Source organism: Bubalus bubalis, chromosome 6, assembly GCF_019923935.1.
Source record: "Bubalus bubalis isolate 160015118507 breed Murrah chromosome 6, NDDB_SH_1, whole genome shotgun sequence".
Taxonomy (NCBI): Eukaryota; Metazoa; Chordata; class Mammalia; order Artiodactyla; family Bovidae; genus Bubalus; species Bubalus bubalis.
The window spans coordinates 83,288,011-83,312,661 of record NC_059162.1 but is presented as its reverse complement, the minus strand read 5'-3'; the positions used below and the strand labels follow the sequence as shown (position 1 = coordinate 83,312,661).

Below are 24,651 nucleotides of genomic sequence, written 5' to 3'. Positions count from 1 at the left end.
TAGGATCTTTCTGCCATATGGGGAGAAAAAGAGAAAATCTAAATGAGAGATAGTTATGGTCCTAAAAAATAAGTTACAGGTAGGCAGCTAGTGATACTCACAGTCATCCAGGACTCCTAGGCTGTAGTCTCAGAATATTATGTGGTGGGGTTCAATCTCTCAGGTTAGAAGCTAATAGGGAATTAAGGAGACAAAATGAAATTATAATCTAATCTAGTAATAATGAATGACTGGGCATAATCTGATCATTATATATGGTGTAGTTACAAATCTGATGGGACCCTGTTGAAGAAAGAGTTTGTCAGTATGTCCAGAGAAAAAACCAGAGTGGGGACTGGGGTGGGAGTTTCAGATAATACGCCAGCACTCCCCAAAGGAGAAAATGTCCTGTCCAGGTAATTGTTTTCACCAACCCTAAAACAGAGTTAGGAATGTGGGTTTATTATAGGTTGGTTTCATTCACTATCATCTTTAGCATCTTTATTAAACACTTGCGATTTGCCAAGTACCATGCTAAGTGCTTTTCATGTATTGCTCCGTTTAATCTTTTCAACATCCGTACTGTGTAACTACTCTTATTTTTTCCCATTTTGTATATGAAGAAACTCAGGCTTAGAGAGGTCAGGTAACCTGATCAGGATTTCAGAACTTTTAAGTTCAGGAGCTAGGGTCACAAACTCCTAACACTCTACTCTACAAGTCCCACCTTTCTTCTCATCTTGAGATAGCTTAACCACCTGCCCACTGTGCGCTCGACCTCTCCCCTGGATGCCTCTCAGACATTTGCCAAGGGCTGGAGTAAACCCATGGGTGGCGCAGTGGTCAAGATTGTACCTGCAGTGCAGGAGACGTAAGAGACACAGATTCGATCCCTGGATCAGGAAGATCCCTGGAGGGGGAAATGGCAACCCACTCCTGTATTCTTGCCTGGAAAATCCCATGAACAGAGGTGCCTGGCGGGCTACAGCCCATGGGGTCACGAAGAGTCAGACCCAACTGAACACAAACGTTGTTGTTAGAGTAAACCTATCCTTTCTCCTATCCAAATCAGTCTCTCTCCATGTTCCCTGCTCGACCAAACAAAATGCATGAGTTCATGCCTTTGAGTAAACCATCATATAATAATTTCCCCTGTAAATTGCCCGTAAAAAAAGGATGATGGTGGGAGCAGAGATAAGCATTGCACTCAGTTAATCGCTGTTATCATTTATTTCAATTAACTGTACTGTTAACTAGGCATCATTTTCACGTATGTTTTGATACTTGGCATCTCTCTCAGGTCTGAAGTCCACATTTCTCCACGGAGCTCTGACGAACATATCTTTTATCTCCCAGTGTCTTTAATGAGTGTGCTTTTTTGCCTTCAATCGGATATCTTAAGGGGAAAGAAATTCTAATATCAGGACTAGAAACTTGAAAGGATTTAACACTCAGTATAAATATAGATATGGGGATTACTGGCATGACAGCAGAAGAAAAACCTCTGGCTGAAATGACCATAAGAAGATATCTGATAGGCTTAAAGGCTGACAGATCTGAAAGGACCAAAAAAGCATTCGGAAATGACAAGCTGCATTCCTTTCTGAGAGTTATTACAGGTGGTTGAATAAAACTTTTCAGCCTGGTGTGTCATTTTTGGTAGTAACTTGAAGCCCCATTAAATGGTGCTTGACTGCTGAAGTTGGAGAGGGCAGTTGATCCCTGTAATGCTGGTAACTGGCTTTATCTTTTATGTTTCAGGAAGACATCTCCCAGGTGGTTGGTCAAGGTGTGGTGGCAGGTCAGCAAAAGGCACTGGAATGTCCAGCTGACAGTGTACGTAACTGACCCTTTAGGCTGCTCTACTGGGATGATATGAATTATAATGATGGGCTCCAAAAGAAAAGGAGGTGGTTATAATGAAATCTGATCCTTTATTACTTGGCAGGAAGCTATGATGTGTCTACCAACCTGATGACAATCCGCAGCTATATCACCTGTTCTATGCAGGGTGTGCCTAGAGAATATTTGGAAATATCTCTGTTGTATCCCTCTACCAACACCCTAAGGAAGTATCTGAAAGTGAGGCATCTCTGAAAACACACTTACACCTAAATTCTGAGGGCCTCGCAATGTCCTACATAATGTCATGAATAAAAATTTTAAGAGGAAGAATTTATAGTTTTGTAGAAATACAAATGTAAGAATAAATGTTTCTTGTATGTATAGCTTTTCTTCTTAAAAAAAAATAAATTTCTTTCAAACGTTTGCACTTTTGTCATTGTAGAACTTTTTTGTGCTGCTAAAGTTTACATTATTAATATATTAACTAGTTTTATGTTTAAGGAACTGTAGATTACTAGAGGTTACAGGAAATATATGATATTTCAAATCTTACCAAAGAAAATGCCTTTGTAAAGTATCCAAAATTGTATGCCAGAAACCTAAATAAAAACAAATAGGTGTAGAAAGAACCTTAAAAATAAGATTCAACTGAAAAAAATTTAGTTCAACTGAAAACTGTAAGGAATTAAAAAAAAATTAGAACCAGATTTTTTCTTTTAAACTTAGGTAATGTATTTGCAAATACAATTAATGTGGTAGTATTTTCTATACTTCCACCTGTCTCAAGACACATATCAAGCATCTCTAAAATTTTATAACCCATAGAATTTTAGAACTTGGGTGAATCCTATACATCCTCTGGCCTTTCTTTTCCCTGTTGAAAAATGAGCACTTAAATATTTAAAACATTCTCCTTTGGGAAAGTGATGATAACCCTTTTCTGTGGCTGCAGAAGAGAAATGGCTCAGAGATCAGTGGCCAACATCTTCAGTGAAGCTGTGTCAGCTCACCTTAAAGAACTTCCCCACCATTTGAGCTGTTCCACAATGGAATAGATTCCTTGTGGAAATGGAATTTTTCATCCCTGAAGGTTTTCAATCAGAAACTGGCTGATCATTTATTACTATGTTATCAAAGGACATAAAAACAGTAATAGCTATTATTAACTGAACTCCTAAGTTGTTCTTGAAATAATGATAGGTTTACTTATGTACTTTTCAACCTTCACAACAACCATGCAAGGTGAAGAGTTATCACCACTGATTTAAAGATGAGGCCATGAAGGAGGTTGAGTGGCTTGTTGGTGGTCACGCAGCTAATTAGTGATAGAAAACTCAGCAATTCATATCTTCTTTTGAGTCATGATTTTTTTCCCTATCATGAAGACCTGATGAAGTATAGACTCTTTTCCCAGAAAAACACTGGTATACTTTGCTACAAACACAGAGGTTATGTAGTTCCCAGGATTCCCTCTGAAAACCATTTAGAAGCTCATTTATCCTGGGTTAAGAATCCATGGTTTAACTTTAAAAAATAAATCTCAACTTAAAAAGTCAAACATCCCCACCCCTACCTCTGAAAACATTTGTCTGAGCTCCACATCCCTAGTGCCAATTTCTTTGGTCTAGAATAGGAGTTCTAGCATTCATAAATGTTAAACTCCCTAACAGTTTCTGTTATAAAGACAGGGTTGAGAACCCCTGGTGTAGTTAGGTTGGGTGACTTATAAAATCCATTCAAACTCTGATGTTAGAATATAGTAACACTCAACAGCAAATGCAATCTTTCACCTTTTAAAATATTTTTATGTAATTTTAAAATACTCAAATTTTACAGCCTACAAATCCAATATTTATCTTTCAATACTTAGTAGTTTGGTTTTATGTCAATGGATGAATCATGGGAGCTACATTCATTCATCACCACACCTACCAACAACAAACCTGTCAATATATGTGCTTGTTTCACTTGCTTTCTATGAACTATTTCCTCATTTTTCCAACCCATATTTATTGGAAACTTTCCTAGTATGCACACTGAAATGGGATGCTACATGAACTGGGAAATAAAAATGAGCAACAAACATTCCCTGTTGTTATAAAAGTCATAAGGTAGTGATGCCTGTCTCTTGTGCTTTCCTGTTTTAAAATTCACAGCTTTTCATAAAAGAGCTCTGTAGCCTGCACATAGCTTTGTTATCAATTTTCTTTTTTGAAATGATACAAAGGAGAGGTGACATAAGTTCTGTGTGTATTAAGATTACTTTCCATTGCTGCAAGAAGTTTCTCTTTTACATAATAGGGTGGCTGTGATCAGTTTGAGGATGACAGTGTCTCCACGGTGTCATGGACCCAAGCACCTCTTATCTGATTACTGCATCGTTATTTGATTACTCTTCCATCTTCAAAATTTAGCATATTTTTTTTAATCTAAGATTGCTGCTCCAGTTGTTTACATTACATCTGAATTTCATCTAAGGAAGGGGAAGGCAGGGTTGTTCTTCTTAAGAAAACAACCTGAAAATTGTACATTCGTGTTTGTTTACGTGCCATACCATAACCCAGACTAGTCTGTGGTTATGTCTGGCTTCAAGGAGGTTGGGGAATATGGTCCTTAGAATAATTGGATCGGTGGTTCCATTGTTCGGTTTTCTCATAGTAACTCCTGGTTTGTCATTTTTCTACTTTCCTCTTTTTAAAATCACCAAAAATATGTATTCAAGAAAGTCTTTTTAAAAAAGTATACAATCATTGTTAAATGATGTTAATAGAAAAACTGCAGAGAAAAAAAAATGAACATCAGTAGAATCATTGCCTAGCAGCTGTTTGATAAATACTTTAAACTTGTAGCATTCTTCAAATACCAATTTTAGTCCTACTCCTTCCTTTAATTAACTGTGATTTCAGATGTCACTTGACATTTGTGTCTTGGTTTCTTCATCTATAAAAGAGAATAACATTGTCTAATTCTCCAGGTTATTCTCATGATTAAATGAATTCATGGATATGAAAGTGTTTTTGAAAACTGACGAGCACAATACAGATATACAATGAGTGGTATTGCTTTTCTTGTTGCATACTGCACAATGCCTTGTATTGAAGCATAGACTTCCACTGATGGAATCTTGGGGTGTTGTTGTTCTGGAGCAGTTACCGTGATCCTATTTCTAGACTCCAGGGACAGGCTGGTGCTTCACTGTCTCCACCAGAATCTTCCAGCTGGGGATGGGTTCTCTGGCTAACTACAGATCCAGAAGGCAGGTCAGGTTACTCTGTATATTTCCTAACTGCCTGTTAAGCAAGCATGGAGTCCTTTTGGTTTTTCTTAGTTTTCTAATACTAATACTCATTAGAGGTATTAGCAACAAAAATTTAGAATTGCAAGTTCATTTTCTAAAGCTCACACAGCGAAGGTCTCTGTACTTTCATTGAGTTACAGATGTATTTCCCACTGAGTTTCCATGTCTTCAATTATGCTCTCTGCATTCATTCATTCATTCAGCATTTATCCAGGCCCTACTATGTTCCAGGCACTGGGAATTGAAGGTGAATAAGCTTTTTTTTTTTTTTTTTTTTTTTTTTTTTAGGTGAATGAAGTGTAATGATGTACCTGGCACTTAGTAGGCTTTCAGCAGATGCTTGTTATCCCTTCCTGCCCCTCATGTCAATTAACTTACCTCATGACTCTTTGACCATGTGAATGTGTCCAGAAGAGATGGGCAGTGTCATGTACTCAGAACATCCACAGCATAGATTGTTTTTCACTGCGCTCAGCACAGATCTATAAACTTCACTGATTTCATCATGTAAAAATGCTTCCTAGCTCTGGCTTCATACATAAATCACAATGATGGTTTCTGTCCTTCTTCCCTTCCTTGATCCATCCTTCACCAAAGCGCTTTAAAGTTAACTAAGGAAGCATGGGGAATGAAACAAAAATCATCCTAACTTCCCCTTGCCACCTCTCCAACTTGAATTTTCAAGAGGCATTATTGGAGTGTTTTGGTGACAATACCCCAGTTTTAAAGTCTTCTCCTTTTGTTACCTTCCTCTTCTCTGACATTCATCTAACTTTCCTTCCTTTTGTAGGCCAGCAGCCAAATGAAACAGCAAAAATACTCAATGAAAATCTCCTTCAGTTCACAAGAGATACCTTTAGCACCAACTTCATACCATTCAACAGATGCAGACTTCACAGGCTATGGTATGACTCTTTCTCTGAGCAGACTTGAATTGATTCATCAAACCTTAGAAAAGGAAAGGATTTTGTTGTCCTGAAGAGAGCACTGGATCAGAAGTCAGGAAGCCTGGCTGGCATCCTTGCTCTACTTCCTGACCTTTGGGACTTGGATTGGTTACTTGATTTTCAACATCTTTTTCCTCATCTCCACCAGTGGGATTGCTTATTGTTTATTGAATATAAAAGTACTAGAATTTAAAAAGGCACTCAATATATGCTACTTGAATCTGAGGCTTCTGGATTATTATCTAATCATGCCAAAGGATTGTATATAATTCACAAGTAGTATATCTTAAAAATCACATTGAACAAAATTGTATACTTGCATATGTTGATATGAGCTATTTATAGATTGTTAATTTTCAGTGCTTAAAGAAATAAGTATTTACTTTATCTCTGAATTGCTAGATTGTATTATGCTGACTAATGGTTGAAAATAGAACTTCAAAATGAATAATGAATATTTCCATCTGCTTTTATCCAATATAAATCATTTTTAAAAGAAGGACTATTTAAAACACCTTGCTCACCAGTGGTAAAGCATGACCCTGTGTGAATTTAGGAGACCTGACACCTTTATGGTATTTGCCTTTTACATATTTTTTTTCATGAACATTAACTCTTAAAAATTTTATGAGGCAGGTATTATTCTAAAGCACTAGATTTTTACTAAAATACTTAATGAATGTGGTCAGCAAACTATGACCCTGGGTCACAGTTGGCCCACCATCTGTTTTTACATTTATAAAAGGTTAGAAAAAAATCAAAAGACTGTTTCATGAAAATTGTATGAAATTCAGATCTCAGTGTCCATAAATAAAATTTTATGGGAATACTGGTTTTTTTACATATTATCTATGGCTGCTTTCACACTATAAAGAGAGATTTGAATAGCTGCACCAGAGCTGGTATGGCATGTAAAGCCGCAGATATTTACCACCTGGCCTTTTACCAAAGATGTGTGATGACCCCTACGTAGACCAATGGAATCTTGATAATAAATATCCCATATTTTTACCTCGTTAACAGAAATTAATCATCCCACAATTTAATCTGTGGAAATTATATTCATTCAGCCATCCACTTACCAAACACTGATTGGGGACTTGGTAGGAGTCAGGCCTTGGGCTGGATTCTTTGAGAGAAATAAACACCAAGACTGACTCATGGCTGGGCTAGGGTGAGGCAGAAGCCGAAGAGGGAAAGAAATGCCACTTCCAGTGTCTCTGACTGCTTTCCCTCAGTCAAGAGACTAAACCAGTGATTTATGTAAGGAGCATAAACTTTTTAAAGCATTCATGAAATTCTGCTGCCTTGGTACATTGTTTTTATTGTAAATTAGTGAAAAATATAGCATGAAATACATATGTTGTATAAATATCTAGAGTCAAATTAGGTTTACAATTTAATATCTGTTTAATATGGCATTTTAAAATTGTTACTGAGGCTATGTCCCTAAATTTCTCACTGTTAAACAAGAGGCCATTAGATTTATAAATTCCATGTGGTCAGGAATGGCACCTATGTGAATGCTACACTATGCCTGACCCTGGGCTGAGCCAGCACGTTATTTATTTGATCCCTTAAACGCCCTCTTAGATAGCAATTACATGAGCCTCAGACCAATGAGCCTCAGTTTCATCCACTATTCATTTCCTTAATTTCCTTGGAAACTCAAATCCATTTCTGCAACATCTGGAAACCTGAGCCCTTTTGTCCCAAAGACAATGATTATTGCTGAGTCAGAGCAGAACCCCTACAGGCTTACCCGGAGCCTGTTTTCTTTTGTTTTCTAGGATTGGCAAACATTCTGTAAGGAGTCAGGTAGTAAATATGAGGCTCGTGGGCCATATGGTCTCTCTTGCAGCTACTCAACTCTGCCATTAGCAGCTGTGGACTGGATATAAATGAATTAGTAGAGCTGTATTCCAATAAAACTTTATTTACAGATATTAAAATTTAAATTTCTATACTTTTCACATGTGTTGAAACATTATTTTTCTTTTGACTTTTTTTATATTTTAACCTTTTGAAGTAGAAGCCATTCTTGGTGCTGGGGCCATAGTCTGCTGGCCCTTGCTTGAACAGAGGTTTGTGGATGTCATTTTGGCCACTGTGCATTAGCTGCAGCTGACCAGCAGATAGGGCCCCTTATTATCAGTCCTTTAGCAAATTCTGTCACGAGGTAAGGATCCCTGTGGCTCAGTGATAAAGAATCCACCTGCCAATGCAGGAGATGTGGGTTCAAACCCTGGGTTGGGAAGATGCCCTGGAGAAGGAAATGGCAACCCACTCCAATATTATTTCCTGGGAAATCCCATGGACAGAGGAGCCTGACGGGCTACAGGCCATGGGGTTGCAGAAGAGTCAGACACAACTTAGCGACTAAACAGCAACAAGAATCAGTATCCACAATGATCAAAATTAGTTATCAAAAAATATGAAGTTCTCTAGAAACTATTATAAGATTCTCTTGAAACTGTCATTTTGAATGTTTGGATTTTCAAACATTTGAAAAATGTTTGAGTGACTTTTGACTGAAAATGGACATGTGTAAATATTTTTTCTCCCAGCTTTTAGAAAAACTGGCCTAAAACAATGAATTTTAAAAGTAAAACAGCAATGACTCTTTTAACAAGCTTTTCATTTATGGACCCAACAATTAATTTTACAGTTTATAACACAATTTTTTTTTTACTATGTTTCTATTTGGGGATTATTTTCATTTGTCATACTTTATTGATTGGATCCTTTATACATCTTAATTCATATGATATGCTCTAACTGAAAGTATTTAAGCACTATTTCTAGTATTTTAAAACTATAGCTCAAAATTTATGTCATATATATCATTATTATTATATATAATTATGGCATATATCTACATGTACTTAATTATTTAATCAACTTAAATTTTTCCATCCTGGTTTTCATGGTATATTTTGAGATTTAAAAAATTTCAAATACTGTGTAACTAAAGTGGTTGATGGTTTGGGTTGGTGGTAGCTATGGTCTTCAACTCAAAAGTGTCATAGGAATGTCATGTTTCATCCATGGCTGAATGGGGAGTGGTGACCCAGTGTTTCCCTTCATGATACTTGGCAGGAAAAGAGTGCAATGATAAACACGTACAAACCCTGCACTCCCCGAGCAGTGGAGTGTACAAGTTGAGATGCAGCTCCTGCTTGCCAGTCACTCTGCATTCACTTCTTCTCCAGGTGGTTTCCAGGCTCCTCTGTCAGTGGACCCCGCCACATGTCCCATCATTCCTGGCCAGGAGATGATTATAGAAATATACAAAGGGCGTTCGGGGCTTGGTCTCAGCATTGTGGGAGGAAAAGACACACCCTTGGTAAGTTTCTAGAAGTACAATATATCCACTGGCACAGAGTTAGATACTGAGCCTTATTATGGCCTCGTGTCACTTCTATGAAAGACAGCTTTTTCTTGGCATGTAAATATATGAACTACTGCTATTATTATCATTATAATCATTGCTATTTAGTGAATTGATACATAAAGTGTACATCAGTTACTCCAGTCCCAAAATTTAGGCTTGGCTTTATTTTGACCATGTTCACATCTACTCATAATTTTTTTAAAAACTGGCCTCAAAGTCAGTTTTTACTTGTATGATGGATCTTTCATTATTCAGTACATTTGATGGTCACTAATCAATAGAGTCATTGAAATGTAAAACTCCTTGGGTTTTGATTTATAAAAATGTGATTAATCAATGCATATTATTTGAATAAGTAATACATGCACATTATACAAAATTAAATTGACACAGAAGGATATAAACTGAAAGATAAATCTGTCTCCTACCCTTGTTGCCTAGCCTTGCCTTCAACCCCAACCCCAACCAGGGGCTCTCCCTAGAGAAAATCACTCTTATTAATGAATATGCTTTTAAATGAACATTTTGGTATTTCTTTTGTCCATTTTATGTGGTAAGAAGTAAATTGTATATGGGTTTCCCAGGTGACTCAGTGGTAAAGAGTCCATCTGCCTGTGCAGGAGCCACAGGAGACCCAGGTTCGATCCCTGGGTCAGGAAGATCTCCTGGAGGAGGAAATGGCAACCCACACCAGTATTCTTACCTGGAGAATCCCATAGAGGAGGCTGGCGGGCTACAGTCCATGGCGTTGCAGAGTCGGACACAACTGACCAAACACGCAGCAAATTGTATATGCCAGATTTACAGATAGAACAAGTATAATATCAATAAAATTATTCTTCCCATTTTTGATAGGAATATAATATTTCTGTGTTTAGTACTGTTGTGGGGGGTGAGGAGAGATCCTGCTCTATTTTCCTGTAATGAACATTAGTTCCCTAGTTAGTTAGTTCAGTCGCTCAGTCGTGTCCGACTCTTTGCGACCCCATGAATCGCAGCACGCCAGGCCTTCCTGTCCATCACCAACTCCCGGAGTTTACTCAAACTCATGTCTATCGAGTCGGTGATGCCATCCAACCATCTCATCCTCTGTCATCCCCTTCTCCTCCTGCCCCCAATCCCTCCCAGCATCAGGGTCTTTTCCAATGAGTCAACTCTTGGCATGAGGTGGCCAAAGTATTGGAGTTTCAGCTTTAGCATCAGTTCTTCCAATGAACACCCAGGACTGATCTCCTTTAGAATGGACTGGTTGGATCTCCTTGCAGTCCAAGGGCCTCTCAAGAGTCTTCTCCAATACCACAGTTCAAAAGCATCAATTCTTTAGTGCTCAGCCTTCTTCACAGTCCAATTCTCACATCCATACATGACCACTGGAAAAACCATAGCCTTGACTAGATGGACATTAGTTCCCTAAGGCACAGGGCAACTCAAGAACAACATATGTTGCAGAAACCAGGGTCTTACTGCCTTCTATGTGTTTCCTGGTCATGCTCCCTCTCTCTCCCACTATCAGGCCTTATCTAGAGAACCCTAGTAGTTCATTTGACCCTACTAGTGAGCCACCTCAACCTCAGTGTGCACAGAGGCTTGTGTTTATTTATTAAAAGATTTTATTTCCTTCAGCTCGATTAAAATATTGTTAAAACTTTTCTCCAGGGTTCTAGCTAATTATTTCCTGCATTACTCTTGCGTGGCCTGTGCCGGCAGGAACTGCTGTGTGTGGCTTCCCATGTCCATGGTGATGTTTTCATCAGCCTGGGTGGAATTGGGAACACTTGGAGTTAGCCAGCTTAGCAGCCAATTTTAGCTCCCAGCTCGTTCATGGGTCTTTGGCTCTTTAAGGTCCCAGGACTTTTCTACTTTTTTGTGGTCTGGCTTGGAACACTCCCTGTTCAGCATTAGTTATTGAGGAAAGAAGTGAACTCTTCCTTAGAAGCTTCCCTTTACATATTTTGGTCTAGGTTACATTTTCAAATTGTGTTTTTAATAATGCCTTCTAGTTATTATGTGATCTGGCTTTGAATAGTCCATAGAAACACTTTGGCTATCCCTCCAACCACCAGTGAGTTCCTGCTGTACCCAGGAGGGTACACACCACCGACAAAGGACCAGAACAGTTACCCAGACTCACATATGCATTCCAGCCTCCCAGCCTCTGCTCACCTCCCCTCAACCTGCTCTCTTTCTATACCTTCCCGCTTCTTCCTCAAGAGTCTGTACCTCCTCCAGTCGCCGATGCAAGGCTTCCCTGGCTTCTCCAACTTCCATGATCTCTCCTGAGCTGATCTTGGAGCTGATAGTTGACCATCCACATATATATCATATACTAAGATTATTGGGGTGGTTTTCAGAAATTGCTGGTTGACCATGAACATTAGGGATGTCTGCTTCTCATAGTCTATTGCCTCATATTTCCTCATTCAACATTCAAACAGATGTTGTTGAATAGGAAATAAATTGAAATTGGTATAAAGTTATATTTGAAATGAACCAGAGAAATTACATTTTAAGGAAATTCTTCAGTGAATTCTTTCATAAAGAAAAATTAGCCCTCTGATTTATTTTTTGTAAATAAATGAATCTCTTAATAACTGCTTAAAATAAGACAGAAACTAGATTTTCCAGAGGAAGTTAGAAGATTTTAATCAGCATATCTGACCTAACTGAAAGAGTTTATTGGCTGATTTGTTTTTATTTTCCCTCTTCTTTTGTTGTTATCAATTTGATTTTTCGCTTTGTGAGGGTTGGCTAGATATACCTGTCTGCTCTTGGATCTTAAATACCGTGTATGTTTGTGCTGCTGGTCACTAGCTCGAGGGCTTCCACTGCTTGACAGCATCTCCTGCATCCTGGTTGGGAGGCTGTTTGAGAAATACTATTCTCTGCTTCTCTTGCCACCATGAGGCAACCAAAAAAAAATTCTTTAAGAGCATCTTGAGGTTCATAATGTATGGTTCTGCCTTTTGAGACTGTAAATCCCATTGTCCTTGGAAGGATAAGCACCACTTAAAAATGAGAAATGAGACACAGTTTTTATTTCCTAACCTCAGGTACCTCATCAAAAGCTGTTAAGCTTGACTCACAAGTAATATATAGGCATGTTATTTTGGTGAGGCTGAACAGCAGGAGGGTGGAAGGTGCTTTAACAAAGAAACCCAGTGTTTACCACAACAAGTATCTTTCTTTTTTCCTTTCCCCACCTCCAAATTTTGACATAGGTCACATGGGATATACCAGCTAATCGACACTCCAGGTCACTTTATCCAATCAGGTCCTAGAAGTGCATCCAGCCAGCAGGCAGTCAGCAAACAAAGAGACCGTATAAAAGGAATCAAGGACAATGTTGAGATCTGCTGACAGAAGTTCTTGCCTTTGGACTTTTGATTATGTGACGCATCCTTATTTCAGCTCCGGTGCTAGCGTATTCTAAGGGCTGGTGGTCTTTCTTAAGGCTTTTCCCCAGCCCTCCCAGTTAAGGTTTCTGTGCCCTCTTTATTGTGTATCTAACAGATGTTTTTTGCCATCTTTAGAGGTATTAAGCCTCTGGGACTTGGTCTTGACACCACATCAGTTCTATCTGCCATAAATAGTTTATCTGGAGCCAAGACAAATGGTTTCTGAGATCACAGAGAGAGAGCTCACTTAGCATCCCATTGTATTTGCAGCCAGCCATCTAAATAGACCTCTTAAAATACCAAAGTAATGCTGAAGTGACCCCTTTAGAAAGGTTTATGAGCACACCTGGACCCAATCCTCCTTGACAACCTTTGTCTCTGTTGTTTGAACCATATGATGTGCTCCCAGGTCTGCTTTTGGGGAGTCTGGCTCTTGTGTGATATGAAGCACATGTGTGCTCAGAGGCTAGCCTTTGCTTACTGCTGAGGATACAAAGCTGAGTGAAGCAACCCTGCCCTTAAAGAGCTCACACACTCGTTCAAGTTGATTCTACTGCCTTTAATGTTTTTAATGAAAAACCCTAATAGGGGCTATTAAAACAGGGAATTTCTCTGGAAAGTAGAAGAAAGTAAAACTGTTGCATGAAGTTTCTAGATTTAATCAATATAGGCTAGTTTTTATGTGTGTTTCTCGTAAGCAGGTGCCATTAGTCTGTTCAGGCTGCTGTCACAAAACATCACAGACTGGATGGTTTAAAAACAACAGAAATTTATTTCTCACAGTTCTGGAGGCTAGAAGTCTAGGTGCTAGCACAGTAGGATGAGGGCCCTCTTCCGGGCTGCAGGTTTCTCATATCTTTCCATGGAGAAAGGAGCAAGTGAGTTCTGTGGGGCCTCTTTTATTAGGGCACTCATCCTCGAGGGCTTTGCCCTCATGACCTTACTTCACTTCAGTTCAGTTGCTCAGTCATGTCCTACTCTTTGCGACCCCATGAACCACATCACACCAGGCCTCCCTGTCCATCACCAACTCCTGGAGTTCACCCAAACCCATGTCCATCGAGTCGGTGATGCCATCCAACCATCTCATCCTCTGTCATCCCCTTCTCCTCCTGCCCTCAATCTTTCCCAGCATCAGGGTCTTTTCAAATGAGGTGACATCATTTGATGCCACCTAACCCTTTGGCCTTCGCATCAGGTGGCCAAAGTATTGGAGTTTCAGCTTCAGCATCAGTCCTTCCAATGAACACACAGGACTGATCTCCTTTAGGATGGACTGGTTGGATCTCCTTGCAGTCCAAGGGACTCTCAAGAGTCTTCTCCAACACAACAGTTCAAAAGCATCAATTCTTCGGTGCTCAGTTTTCTTTATAGTCCAACTCTCACATCCATACATGACCTCTCATGTATGGATTATTTATCACTTCTCAAAGGCCCTGCCTCCTTTGAGGAGGGGCACTAAGATTTCAACATAAGAATTTGAGGGAGACATGCAACCAGGGAGCTAGATAAGGCCTATTACATAAAAGAGACAGTATATTAATTCCTATTTTTAAAATTTACCTCCATCCATCTTATCTAGCCATCCTTTCATCCTGTCTCTCTCATGCCCCCTCTTTGGTCTTGGAGTAGCAAATTTGCATGAAATCTTGTGGCTCAGAGACTTGGAATATTCTTCCAAATGAAAGACCAAGGACTCTTACCTCTTATGCTACTTGCCTCGTATTGCTAACACCTATCCCTGAATCCCTTGGGCATCAGAAATGTTTGCTTACTAATTAGAAGTTTTATTTGCAGTGTCCTATAAAAACTAAAATATAGCTCTCTGGTGTCATTAATTGGGGTTATTTTATTATCAACTTTGGGAATTCTAGAGAAGAGAAAGAAAAATATTTTAGAGTATTGGCAAAATAAATAAATAAAGTCCTTCCCCTTCCTTAGCTATTGGGACTTCCCTGGTGGTCCAGTGGTTAAGCCACACTTCCACTGGAGGGGATGTGGGTTCGATCCTTGGTTAGGGAGCTAAGAACCTGCATGCCACATAGCACAGCCAGAGAGGGGATAAAAAAAGGGTGTTGGCAGACTTGAACTGTTTTGGGGATTGAGCAAGTGAAGTGAAATGAAGGTAAGTTTCCCAGGACCCTCACTCTCTGTTTTTCTTTCTCTGAGTACCATTGTTAAAGGTCCCAGAGTATAGACAACGTTTCTATTAAACCTAACAGGAAGCAGAACAGGGTAATGATGCTAATTCTACAGTATCAGAATCCCAGATCTTTAATTGTGGGGCCTTGGACAAGAGAAACTTTCTAAGTTAAATCTGCTTCTTCCTTTGTAAAATAATGGTGATGACCAAATCTACCTCTTAAGGCTGGTATGGAGATTAATTAACATAAAGAATATAAAGAAATTTTCCTAGTGCCCGTCTACATTGAGTTCAGCAATTATTATTATTAAACATATTATCTTCAAGTAGATCCTTTGCTCCCTTCATCTCTGTGTCTTTAGTATGTTACCTGAACACTGAGAAACATGACTCTTTCCAGATAATTAGTTATTTGTTTCTCAGCATCAAGCTTTTAAAAAATGATCCCAGCACTGTTCTTAATATATAATTAATAAATATCATCTCATTTACTCTTCACAACAACCCCACAGGAGAAGTAGTAGTATTATCCCCATTTTATAGGGAAGGAAACCAAGATACAGATAAGTTAGGTAACTTCTCCAAGGGTATAATTCTAGCAGTTGGTCCAGTTGGAGTTTAATCAGATGATCTGACTCAAAAGCCACAGTATTTGGGCCCCTTTCCTAGCACTACCCCTCTGTGTCATCAACCTTCACCTGAAAAAGGGAGTTATCCATCTCACCCGCCAGACTCTGAGCTCCTTGAGAACAGGCCTGCTTTATTTTATTTTGCATCTTTGCTACCTCGCTGCGATCTGTTGAAAGTCAGCTCTCGACACAGGGTTTGTTGCTCCGGCCGCCCGCCAGCGGGCCAGGCGGTGGTGGTGGTGGTGGTCCGTGCCACCCTCGCTCTTTTCCCTCTGCGGGCTCCGCCTCTCCGTGGGCGGGCGGTGGTGTGTCCTCGGCCCCGGCCTCTGCAGGTCCCCGGGCAATCGAGGAGCTGCTGTCCTCCACGGAGAGGGAGGGTCGAGAGGGAGAAGGTGGGGGGCAACCTTTGCGACCCCATGGGCTGTAGCCCACCAGGCTCCTCAGTCCATGGAATTTTCCAGGCAAGAGTACTGGAGTGGGTTGCCATTTCCTTCTCCAGGGGATCTTCCCAACCCAGGGATCGAACCCGAAACTCCCACACAGCAGGCAGACACTTTAACTGCCTGAACCACCAGGGAAGCCCTTTGTATCTTTCAGTTCAGTTCAGTCGCTCAGTCGTGTCGGACTCTTTGTGACCCCACGAATCGCAGCGCGCCAGGCCTCCCTGTCCATCACGAACTCCTAGAGTTCATTCACTCAGACTCACGTCCATCGAGTCAGTGATGCCATCCAGCCATCTCATCCTCTGTCGTCCCCTTCTCCTCCTGCCCCCAATCCCTCCCAGCGTCAGAGTCTTTTCCAATGAGTCAACTCTTCGCATGAGGTGGCCAAAGTCCTGGAGTTTCAGCTTTAGCATCATTCCTTCCAAAGAAATCCCAGGACTGATCTCCTTCAGAATGGACTGGTTGGATCTCCTTGCAGTCCAAGGGACTCTCAAGAGTCTTCTCCAACACCACAGTTCAAAGGCATCAATTCTTCGGCGCTCAGCTTTCTTCACAGTCCAACTCCCACATCCATACGTGACCATTGGAAAAACCATAGCCTTGACTAGATGAACCTTTGTTGGCAAAGTAATGTCTCTGCTTTTCAATATGCTATCTAGATTGGTCATAACTTTTCTTCCAAGGAGTAAGCGTCTTTTAATTTCATGGCTGCTGTAACCATCTGCAGTGATTTTGGAGCCCCCAAAAGTAAAGTCGGACACTATTTCCACTGTTTCCCCATCTATTTCCCATGAAGTGATGGGACCGGATGCCATGATCTTCATTTTCTGAATGTTGAGTTTTAAGCCAACTTTTTCACTCTCCTCTTTCACCTTCATCAAGAGGCTTTTTAGTTCCTCTTCACTTTCTGCCATAAGGGTGGTGTCATCTGCATACCTGAGGTTATTGATATTTCTCCCGGCAATCTTGATTCCAGCTTGTGCTTCTTCCACCTTATTTTGCCTTGTGCACTTAAAAACATGACTCCATCCGGCCTCATCATGCGCACTGTGAATTCCAGCCATGTCAGCCTCATTTAGCTCCTTTAATGTGTCTTGTTTCCTCTTGATGCAAAGCTTTTGCACATACTGTTAAATCTGTCTGGAGTGTTTCTCTGACCAGTTTTAACTATAAGCTAGAGTATTCTGTTCATTTGGGGGCATAATTATGTGGTTCACAAGAATATTGTTGAAACCACATTATCTCAGGAATAATTGAACAGACTGTAAAAGGGAAGACCAGAAAGGACAATGATGACTTTCTGCAAACACATAAGGTTATCTTCTTGTGGATGAACGATGAGAACGATTCAGATTCTCCCAAGGGACTCAGTAAGAAACAGGCTTCACATTATTTTGAGGAAGAACTTTCTAAGCATCAGCTGATCAAAGATGAAATGGCATTGAAACATGTATAATATCATATATGAAACGAATCACCAGTCCAGGTTTGATGCATGATACTGGATGCTTGGGGCTGGTGCACTGAGACGACCCAGAGGGATAGTATGGGGAGGGAGATGGGAGCGGGGTTCAGGATGGGGAACACGTGTATACCCATGGCGGATTCATGTTGATGTATGGCAAAACCAATACAATATTGTAAAGTAATTAGCCTCCAATTAAAATAAATAAATTTATATTAAAAAAAAAAAGATGAAATGAACGTCCTGGGAATAGTGAGTGCCCCATCTCAGGGAATATTTTGACAAGCGCAGGTGGCCACTCTGCAAGAATATTAGTATTATTAGGCTTTTTTGTTTGTTTTTTGCTTTTCAAGATGTATTTATTTTATTTATTTGGCTGTGCCAGGTCTTAGTTGTGGCATATGGAATCTAGTTCCCTGACCATGGATCATACCTCGGCCCCTTGCATTGGGAATGCGGAGTCTTAGCCACTGGCCCACCAGGGAAGTTCTAGGCTTTGGTTTTTAATCAGGATGGAACATTTACCATTTTAATTCTCTTTTTCAAAATGATGACAATATAAGAAAATGCATTATCTTCCCACCCTTTGCATTCCTATCTCACAAATTTCTTAAAACTTGGAATCTTAAGTTTTTTAAACTAGAGAATAAGGTTCTATAATTACTGTGCTGTTGTTTTGTTTTAGGGAAACTGGTAATTGTTATCATTTTTGCAAAGGAACGTTCGTAAATATAAGTCCTAGTTGCTATACTGGTATTCTTCTGGGTCTGGAGGTAGCTTATCTCTTTGCAAGAGGAATACGATTAGACTAGAGCAGTTGTTTTATCTTTATATTCCTGGTACCATCCTCTTGTAAATGAGGTCAGTGGATTCCCAGGATAGATTGTAAAATTTAGGTATTCTTAAACAACAGCAGTCTTTCTTGGGCCTCCCAAGTGGTTCAGTAGTTAAGAGTCCGCCTGCCAGTGCAGGAGATGCAGGTTTGATCCCTGGGTCAGGAAGATCCCCTGGAGGAGGGCATAGTAACCCACTCCAGTATTCTTGCCTAGAAAATCCCATGGATAGAGGAGCCTGGTGGGCTACAGCGCATGAGGTGACAAAGGAGTCGAACATGACTTAGCAACCAATGACAAAAAAGACTGGGAATGTCATATTCAGAATCTTGTAATTTCTCTCCTATACCTGTATTTTTTTTTTGTCACTTCCTGATTTAGTACCAATTTAATTCATTCTTGTTGAACATAAGTTCTCTAGGGCAGAGATACATTAGCAAGTAGCGTCATGGTAGAAGAACTCTCCAATTTGGATACTATGTAGTGAAGTTCTTCCATCTAGAAACTGAAGTGAAGAATATCTGTCCTTTAGCTGAAACCATGTGTCAGGTTCTAAAGTGACTTGGTTTAAGACTTCAGCATGTCACTTGCCATTGTTTAGCTGTTACAGCTTCTGACTGTTTAACTGTAGGACTGTTGCAACTTGAAGCACTAGATATTTTTTAAAGTAAGCAGAGTAAAAAGCTATTTTATATTTGATTAAGTGTTTTATTTTGCTATTCCCCTTCAAATGAACTTTGCACAGTCTATTTCATGAGGAGTGTGGTTTGCTTTGGCGTGTAATCCCCTAAAGCCAAGTTCCTTTTATTGTTATTGCTTAAGTCATATATTTTTATACAAAACATCTTATTACCTTAGTTTTATTTTAAATCAAAGCAAAGTTTGCAAAATGTCTATGAATCACACTGAAAGAATGTTAACGAATAGGGCCTCTGAATTTCCAGATTTGGGCATTTCTGATCTTAAAGAATATGACCATAAGCAAAAATATTATGCAAGCTGAGTAAAATTTAGATAAATAAGTACCAGATGGAACTATAGGGACTTATAAGCTTTAATGCAAATATTATACCATTTCCTTAAACCTATATTTCAGTATGAAAAATTATATTCATATTGATGAGTATCAACTTTTTGTTAAATCAGACTTGGCAAAGGAACTTCATTTTAAGTAAATATAAAGCAGTTTCTTTTCTGAGCTTGAAGAGAAAGCTTTTCAAAGTTTTAAAATGTGAAACATTTTTATATATTCAGAGAAATTCTTCTGTTAGCTATTTTATTGCTGTGATTTTCATTCCACATTTTAGTTTTCTGTAAATAGTGTGCAAGAATTTGCAATCCTTGAGTTTGAGTTTTAGGATAGCTTACCTAGTCCATTGCTTTAACACACACACACACACATACACACACACATACATACATACTGGTGTTATTGCTTGCTGTGTAACCGATCATTTAATCCTTACTCTTGCTTTTTATGTCAAAAGAACCTCTATCTCTATTGCTGACTTAATGATTAATTTTGTTGTCTATAGTTTATTACCTGAGAATATATCCGTGTTCCAAAATAACAGGTACTGAACACTGTGATCCATTTTCCTTCACTTTGAAGGAAAGGTTGATAGGTATAAATCTTCATACCCTACCCCAAGCACATTAGAATAGATGAAGAAATTGAGATTAGGATGTAAATAGACTCTTCGTTCCTTGTGTAGCAGTTTTATGAAGACTGTTCTGAGATTCTTGGAAAATCTGTGTAGTGAATTCTGTTTAAACGTGAGCAGAATAGAGAATCCAGATTTTAAAAACTGTGATTCCAAGAATGATAGATAAGTTCCTCTGACTCTTGCTGGCTTCCCCTGTATAACTATAACCCTCTCAGGTTCTCTGAACAGAAACAATTATATATTCACTATTTGAAGTTGGCAAGCAAAGCTGCATCAATTTGACAAATACTGTACTTCTTCATAAATAATAATCTTATTGTATCCATGGTGGGAAAGCAGTATATTAAATGTATGCCAAATTATAAAATTGTTAAGTAAAATGAAAAAAAAATTGCCTTAAAGGAACTATGACAAGTATTGACTATATTCTGCCTTGGGTCCTGCATGTCCTTATGAGATATTGAAAGTAACCTCCTAACTTCTTGCTTCTTATGAATCAATGAAGGCATGTCAAATACTTTTTGCGTCAAAGAAGGGGAAAAATTCTTGGTCTGTTGAAAGTGGGGAAGATTAGTTACTTTTCAACTTGTTTTGAATCATCTTTGCATTTTACGTTTGTAATTGGTTCAAAAAATATAGATCCACAAAACACACTGAATATAAGCATAATAATACATGCCACAGCATAAGAAAAGTGCATTAATTCTTCCAACCTTGGATTACAACCCACTGCCTCAGTGTAGCAAGAACAACAGAGGACTGCCTTTGTCCACATGAGTCCTGCCATCTCTGTTATGGATAGCATTTGTCCGCCTTTCTACTTTTATCAGGTTTCACGTTAGGCTTCTCCGTTTTGATGTAGTGAAGTATCGCCAGGGAAAAGGAGGAAGTATAGTCAATTCTTGTTATTCATGGTAATTATGGTGTATAAAGATGCAGCAAACCCTGAATTAATGAATACTAAACCATTACTTCTAGAGGAAAGATAGGGTTAGATTCCTCTTCCAACCTCTGGTTACAACATTTTTAACAGATGAGAAATATATAACTTTGTTTTATGTGTGTTTCTGATTAAAGATACTTAATTCACTACATATTGTTGATTCATTAACATTGAATGGCAAACAGCTCTATAACTCATAATTGAGTGAAGGTTGTCTAACACATGTATTTTCTTGGTCAGGCCCATAACAGCACAAAAATGCAAAACACATGGCACTAAAAAAGACTATTGAAAGGAAGCTTGTTTCCGGTCTGAGAGCTGAAACAAGAAAGCATAATGTTGCCTTGTTATACCTCAGCTGTGAACAAATGAATCTAGCAACTAAAATGTTTCCCCACTCTGCTTATGTCCACAAATTACCACGAGTGCACCATGTATTTGGGGAAGTAGGGGAATTTGCAAATATGGAATCCACACAAAATATGTTTCAACTTAATTGAAATAGAAAAATAAAAATATTTAGGAACAAGAGTCTTATAATCTGGTTTATATCTTATTGGCATTTGGATGGTCCATTGAACTTAGCCCTGAACAGTCCATGACTTGAGAAAAAAATAACCTAAAATATCCTTGTTGCATAATCTTTCTTGGGAAAGAAGCAATCAGTTATCTTCTAGGATTACCAATATAACAGAAAAAATAGAAATTAAAAAAAATGGGCGAAGACTGGTGTCATTCATCCTTAGAGTCATGAATTTTGACCACTCTGACATATATGTATTTTGTCCTTCATATACCAGATGTGCCTCTTAAATCTTATACATATATGTACTGGGAGCCCTCATTAGCAGTTATTTAACATCTATTTGCCTGACACTTTGTTTGACATTATTGTTCAAGTCGCTAAGTTGTGTTCAACACTTTGTAACCTCAGGTACATATATAATCTTATTTCATCCTCAAACTCTAGCATGTAGAATTTGAGTTCTGTTTTACAGAGATAAAAACACTGGTCCAGAAAGGTTAACTAACTTAATAGAAATACCACAAAGTTATGATAAGTGGCAGAGCTAAAATCTGAACACAGGTTTTTATGGCCATAGCCAAGACCACTCCACCATATGTTGCTGCCTGGTTGCTCAGGGGGTAAAGCGTCTGTCTGCCTGCAATGCGGAAGGCCTGGGTTCGATCCCCGGGTTGGGAAGATCCCCTGGAGAAGGAAATGGCAACCCACTCCAGTACTGTTGCCTGGAAAATTCCACGGACGGAGGAGCCTGGTAGGCTACAGTCCATGGGATCACAGAGAGTAGCACATGGCTGAGCAACTTCACTTCCATTGTTTACAGGCTGGAAGAGTCCTCTGGTCAACTTGATAAGTCTACAGTAGATAAAATTGACCAGAAATTTTGTGCAGCTCTTTACAGATTGAATTTGAGCTGACCCATTGACTTGCTTTGGCCAGTGGTAGTGAAAGTGGCATTTTGTGGCTTCCAGGTGGTATTAAGAGGCTTTGCTGCTTAGCTCTTGTCCTCTTAAAATACTGCCACCGTGAGAACAAGCCTGGACTGGCTTCCAGGAGGAAGACATACCATGTGGAGGTAGCGCTTGGAGGAAGAGTGACCCAGCCATCCCAGCTAAGCCCCAGCCAACCTAACTGCAAATTCCCAGGAGAGCCCAACTAACACAGCGTAGAGCAGAACTGTCCAGCTGAGCCCAGCCCTAAGCTTCACCCTACAGAACTATGAACAAACAAATGGTTAGCTTTCATTTTAAGTCACTGTGTTTTGCCGCAATAGATAACTAATCCACTGTGATCCGGCTCCCATCTTTCTGATCTCTCTTAGCCTATAAGATTTGGGATTCTTCTGGTCTATTAGTTAGAAGGAGTTCTTATTCCTAGGCAAAGTCTAAACATCTGTGTAAAACAAAGACTTTCTCTGCTTTGCTGGGTTCATCAAGTCCTAAAGTTTTAGAGCTGGAATGACTTTAAAAGTCATGTAGCTCAGCTCTGTGCTTTAGTGATAATGATGTATCGTGAACAAAGTGGTTCTTGCAGAATTGGCTACTGCAGAACTGTCAGAAAATTTGACTCATTTTATTTCTGGGTCCTTCTTCCATACTCTACTGCCTTTTTTTTTAAACCCCTCTTTGCATCAAAGCTCAAATCACATTCTAATTGAAATATAATAGGAAAGCTTGGTTTTTAAAGAATATGGTCACAAAGGATTTATAATAGAAAAGAATCATGTTCTTAAACATTCCTCCATGTATTTATATTAATACAGTTTGGAGCCTATTGACTTTGCTCAAAGTGAGATATACTTTAGCAGTTTCAACCCACACTTTCTTTTTGAACTCTGTAATGGCCATAGACATCACAAATTAGTAACTTAATACTTCTACATGTGTTTTTCAATATAGAGTTTAATGTAGTTTTGGTTTGCACCTTTTACTACCCATTGATTTGACTTTCCTGCTGAGAAGGTGGTCTATAGTATAGAAGACATGTCTGCATGATTTTTGAACGTTGACAGCCATAGAGGGGAACTTTATTAAATGATATTTAAAAGGAGCATTAATCCTCTAAGGCTGCAGATATGAACCATCACTTCTGCCAAAGGACAAAAAAGCCCATTTTATATATAACATTTTAAATTATTCTTTTAGTCTTCATAGATCTTTCTTATTAGGAGGGATTTTTTCCCCATAAAGCAGGAAAAAAGGATATAACATTTTTATGGATTATTGGTAAATATATTTTCCACCTAAATGTGAAGTTTAATATGAAACTTTCCTGTAGTTAAAATGTCCCTTGGGAGTGGATATGGGAACTTTTATGAGTATGACAAAGTTTAAGTTTAATTCCAGAGTGATCAAAATTAAGTTAAATGTGCCTTCAAGCAGTAAAATTAAGCCATATTTATACAGTTCTTTATATTGAGTTGACCAGTTGGTTCAGTGAATATGTTGTTCAATAAAGTCCTTGGTAAAAATGGAAAATGTGTCTTATTATTACTTAAAACGAAGTGAACTTTTTGGCCAACCCAATAATAATATCTGTTATACAATTCCTTATCAAAGTTTCATCCTAAAATGCTTGTTAAAACAATCCACTGAATACCTAGAAATGAAAACTGTAAAATGTCATTCTATGGAAATAGTTCACCCGTACAAAGGTGCTTCAGTTCCCAGGAGATCCTTAATTTTTCTAACACATGGCTTCTTTAAGTGTTATAGGCCTATTGTGACTACAGTAAAACTTTCTTTTGCTAGAGTGGTTGGTGTGTTTATGAGTTACTTTATCAACTTGTTGGCAGCTTACACAGTAAAGACAATGGTGATTGATGGGCTGAAATGTCTGATGACTCTGACTCTATTCAAGAATATGTTACTGTGTGCTGTGAAATTCTTTTCCAGCAATTCAGTTTAAATCCCCCTGGAGGTGTTTGTGATTTTTGTGGGGCTCTGTGATAATTAAGTCCCCCATACTTGGCTTTGTAAAATTGCTCTCCAAGCTGAAGTAAATCTTTTGGAAATTCAGATGGATTTAATATCCATTTGTAATGGATATTTTGGTTGTGTATCACTTTTACCATCAGAAACTTGTTTGGGTTAGAGTAAGATTATGACATGCTAACCCTGCCAGCCTCCTCTTTCTGGGTCATTTTGA

General features: G+C 38.9%; 1 protein-coding gene across 4 annotated transcripts in view; it reads left to right on the top strand.

Moving 5' to 3' along the window:
* PATJ (PATJ crumbs cell polarity complex component) overlaps positions 1 to 24,651 on the top strand; it is a 382,417-nt gene that overhangs the window by 294,304 nt on the left and 63,462 nt on the right. For all 4 annotated transcript variants that reach the window (XM_025288586.3, XM_025288590.3, XM_025288587.3 and 1 more), the window contains exons 32-34: positions 1,741 to 1,815; positions 5,913 to 6,027; positions 9,282 to 9,415. In XM_025288586.3, coding sequence (XP_025144371.3) covers positions 1,741 to 1,815; positions 5,913 to 6,027; positions 9,282 to 9,415 — 324 coding nt within the window. The remainder of the gene's footprint in view (positions 1 to 1,740; positions 1,816 to 5,912; positions 6,028 to 9,281; positions 9,416 to 24,651) is intronic.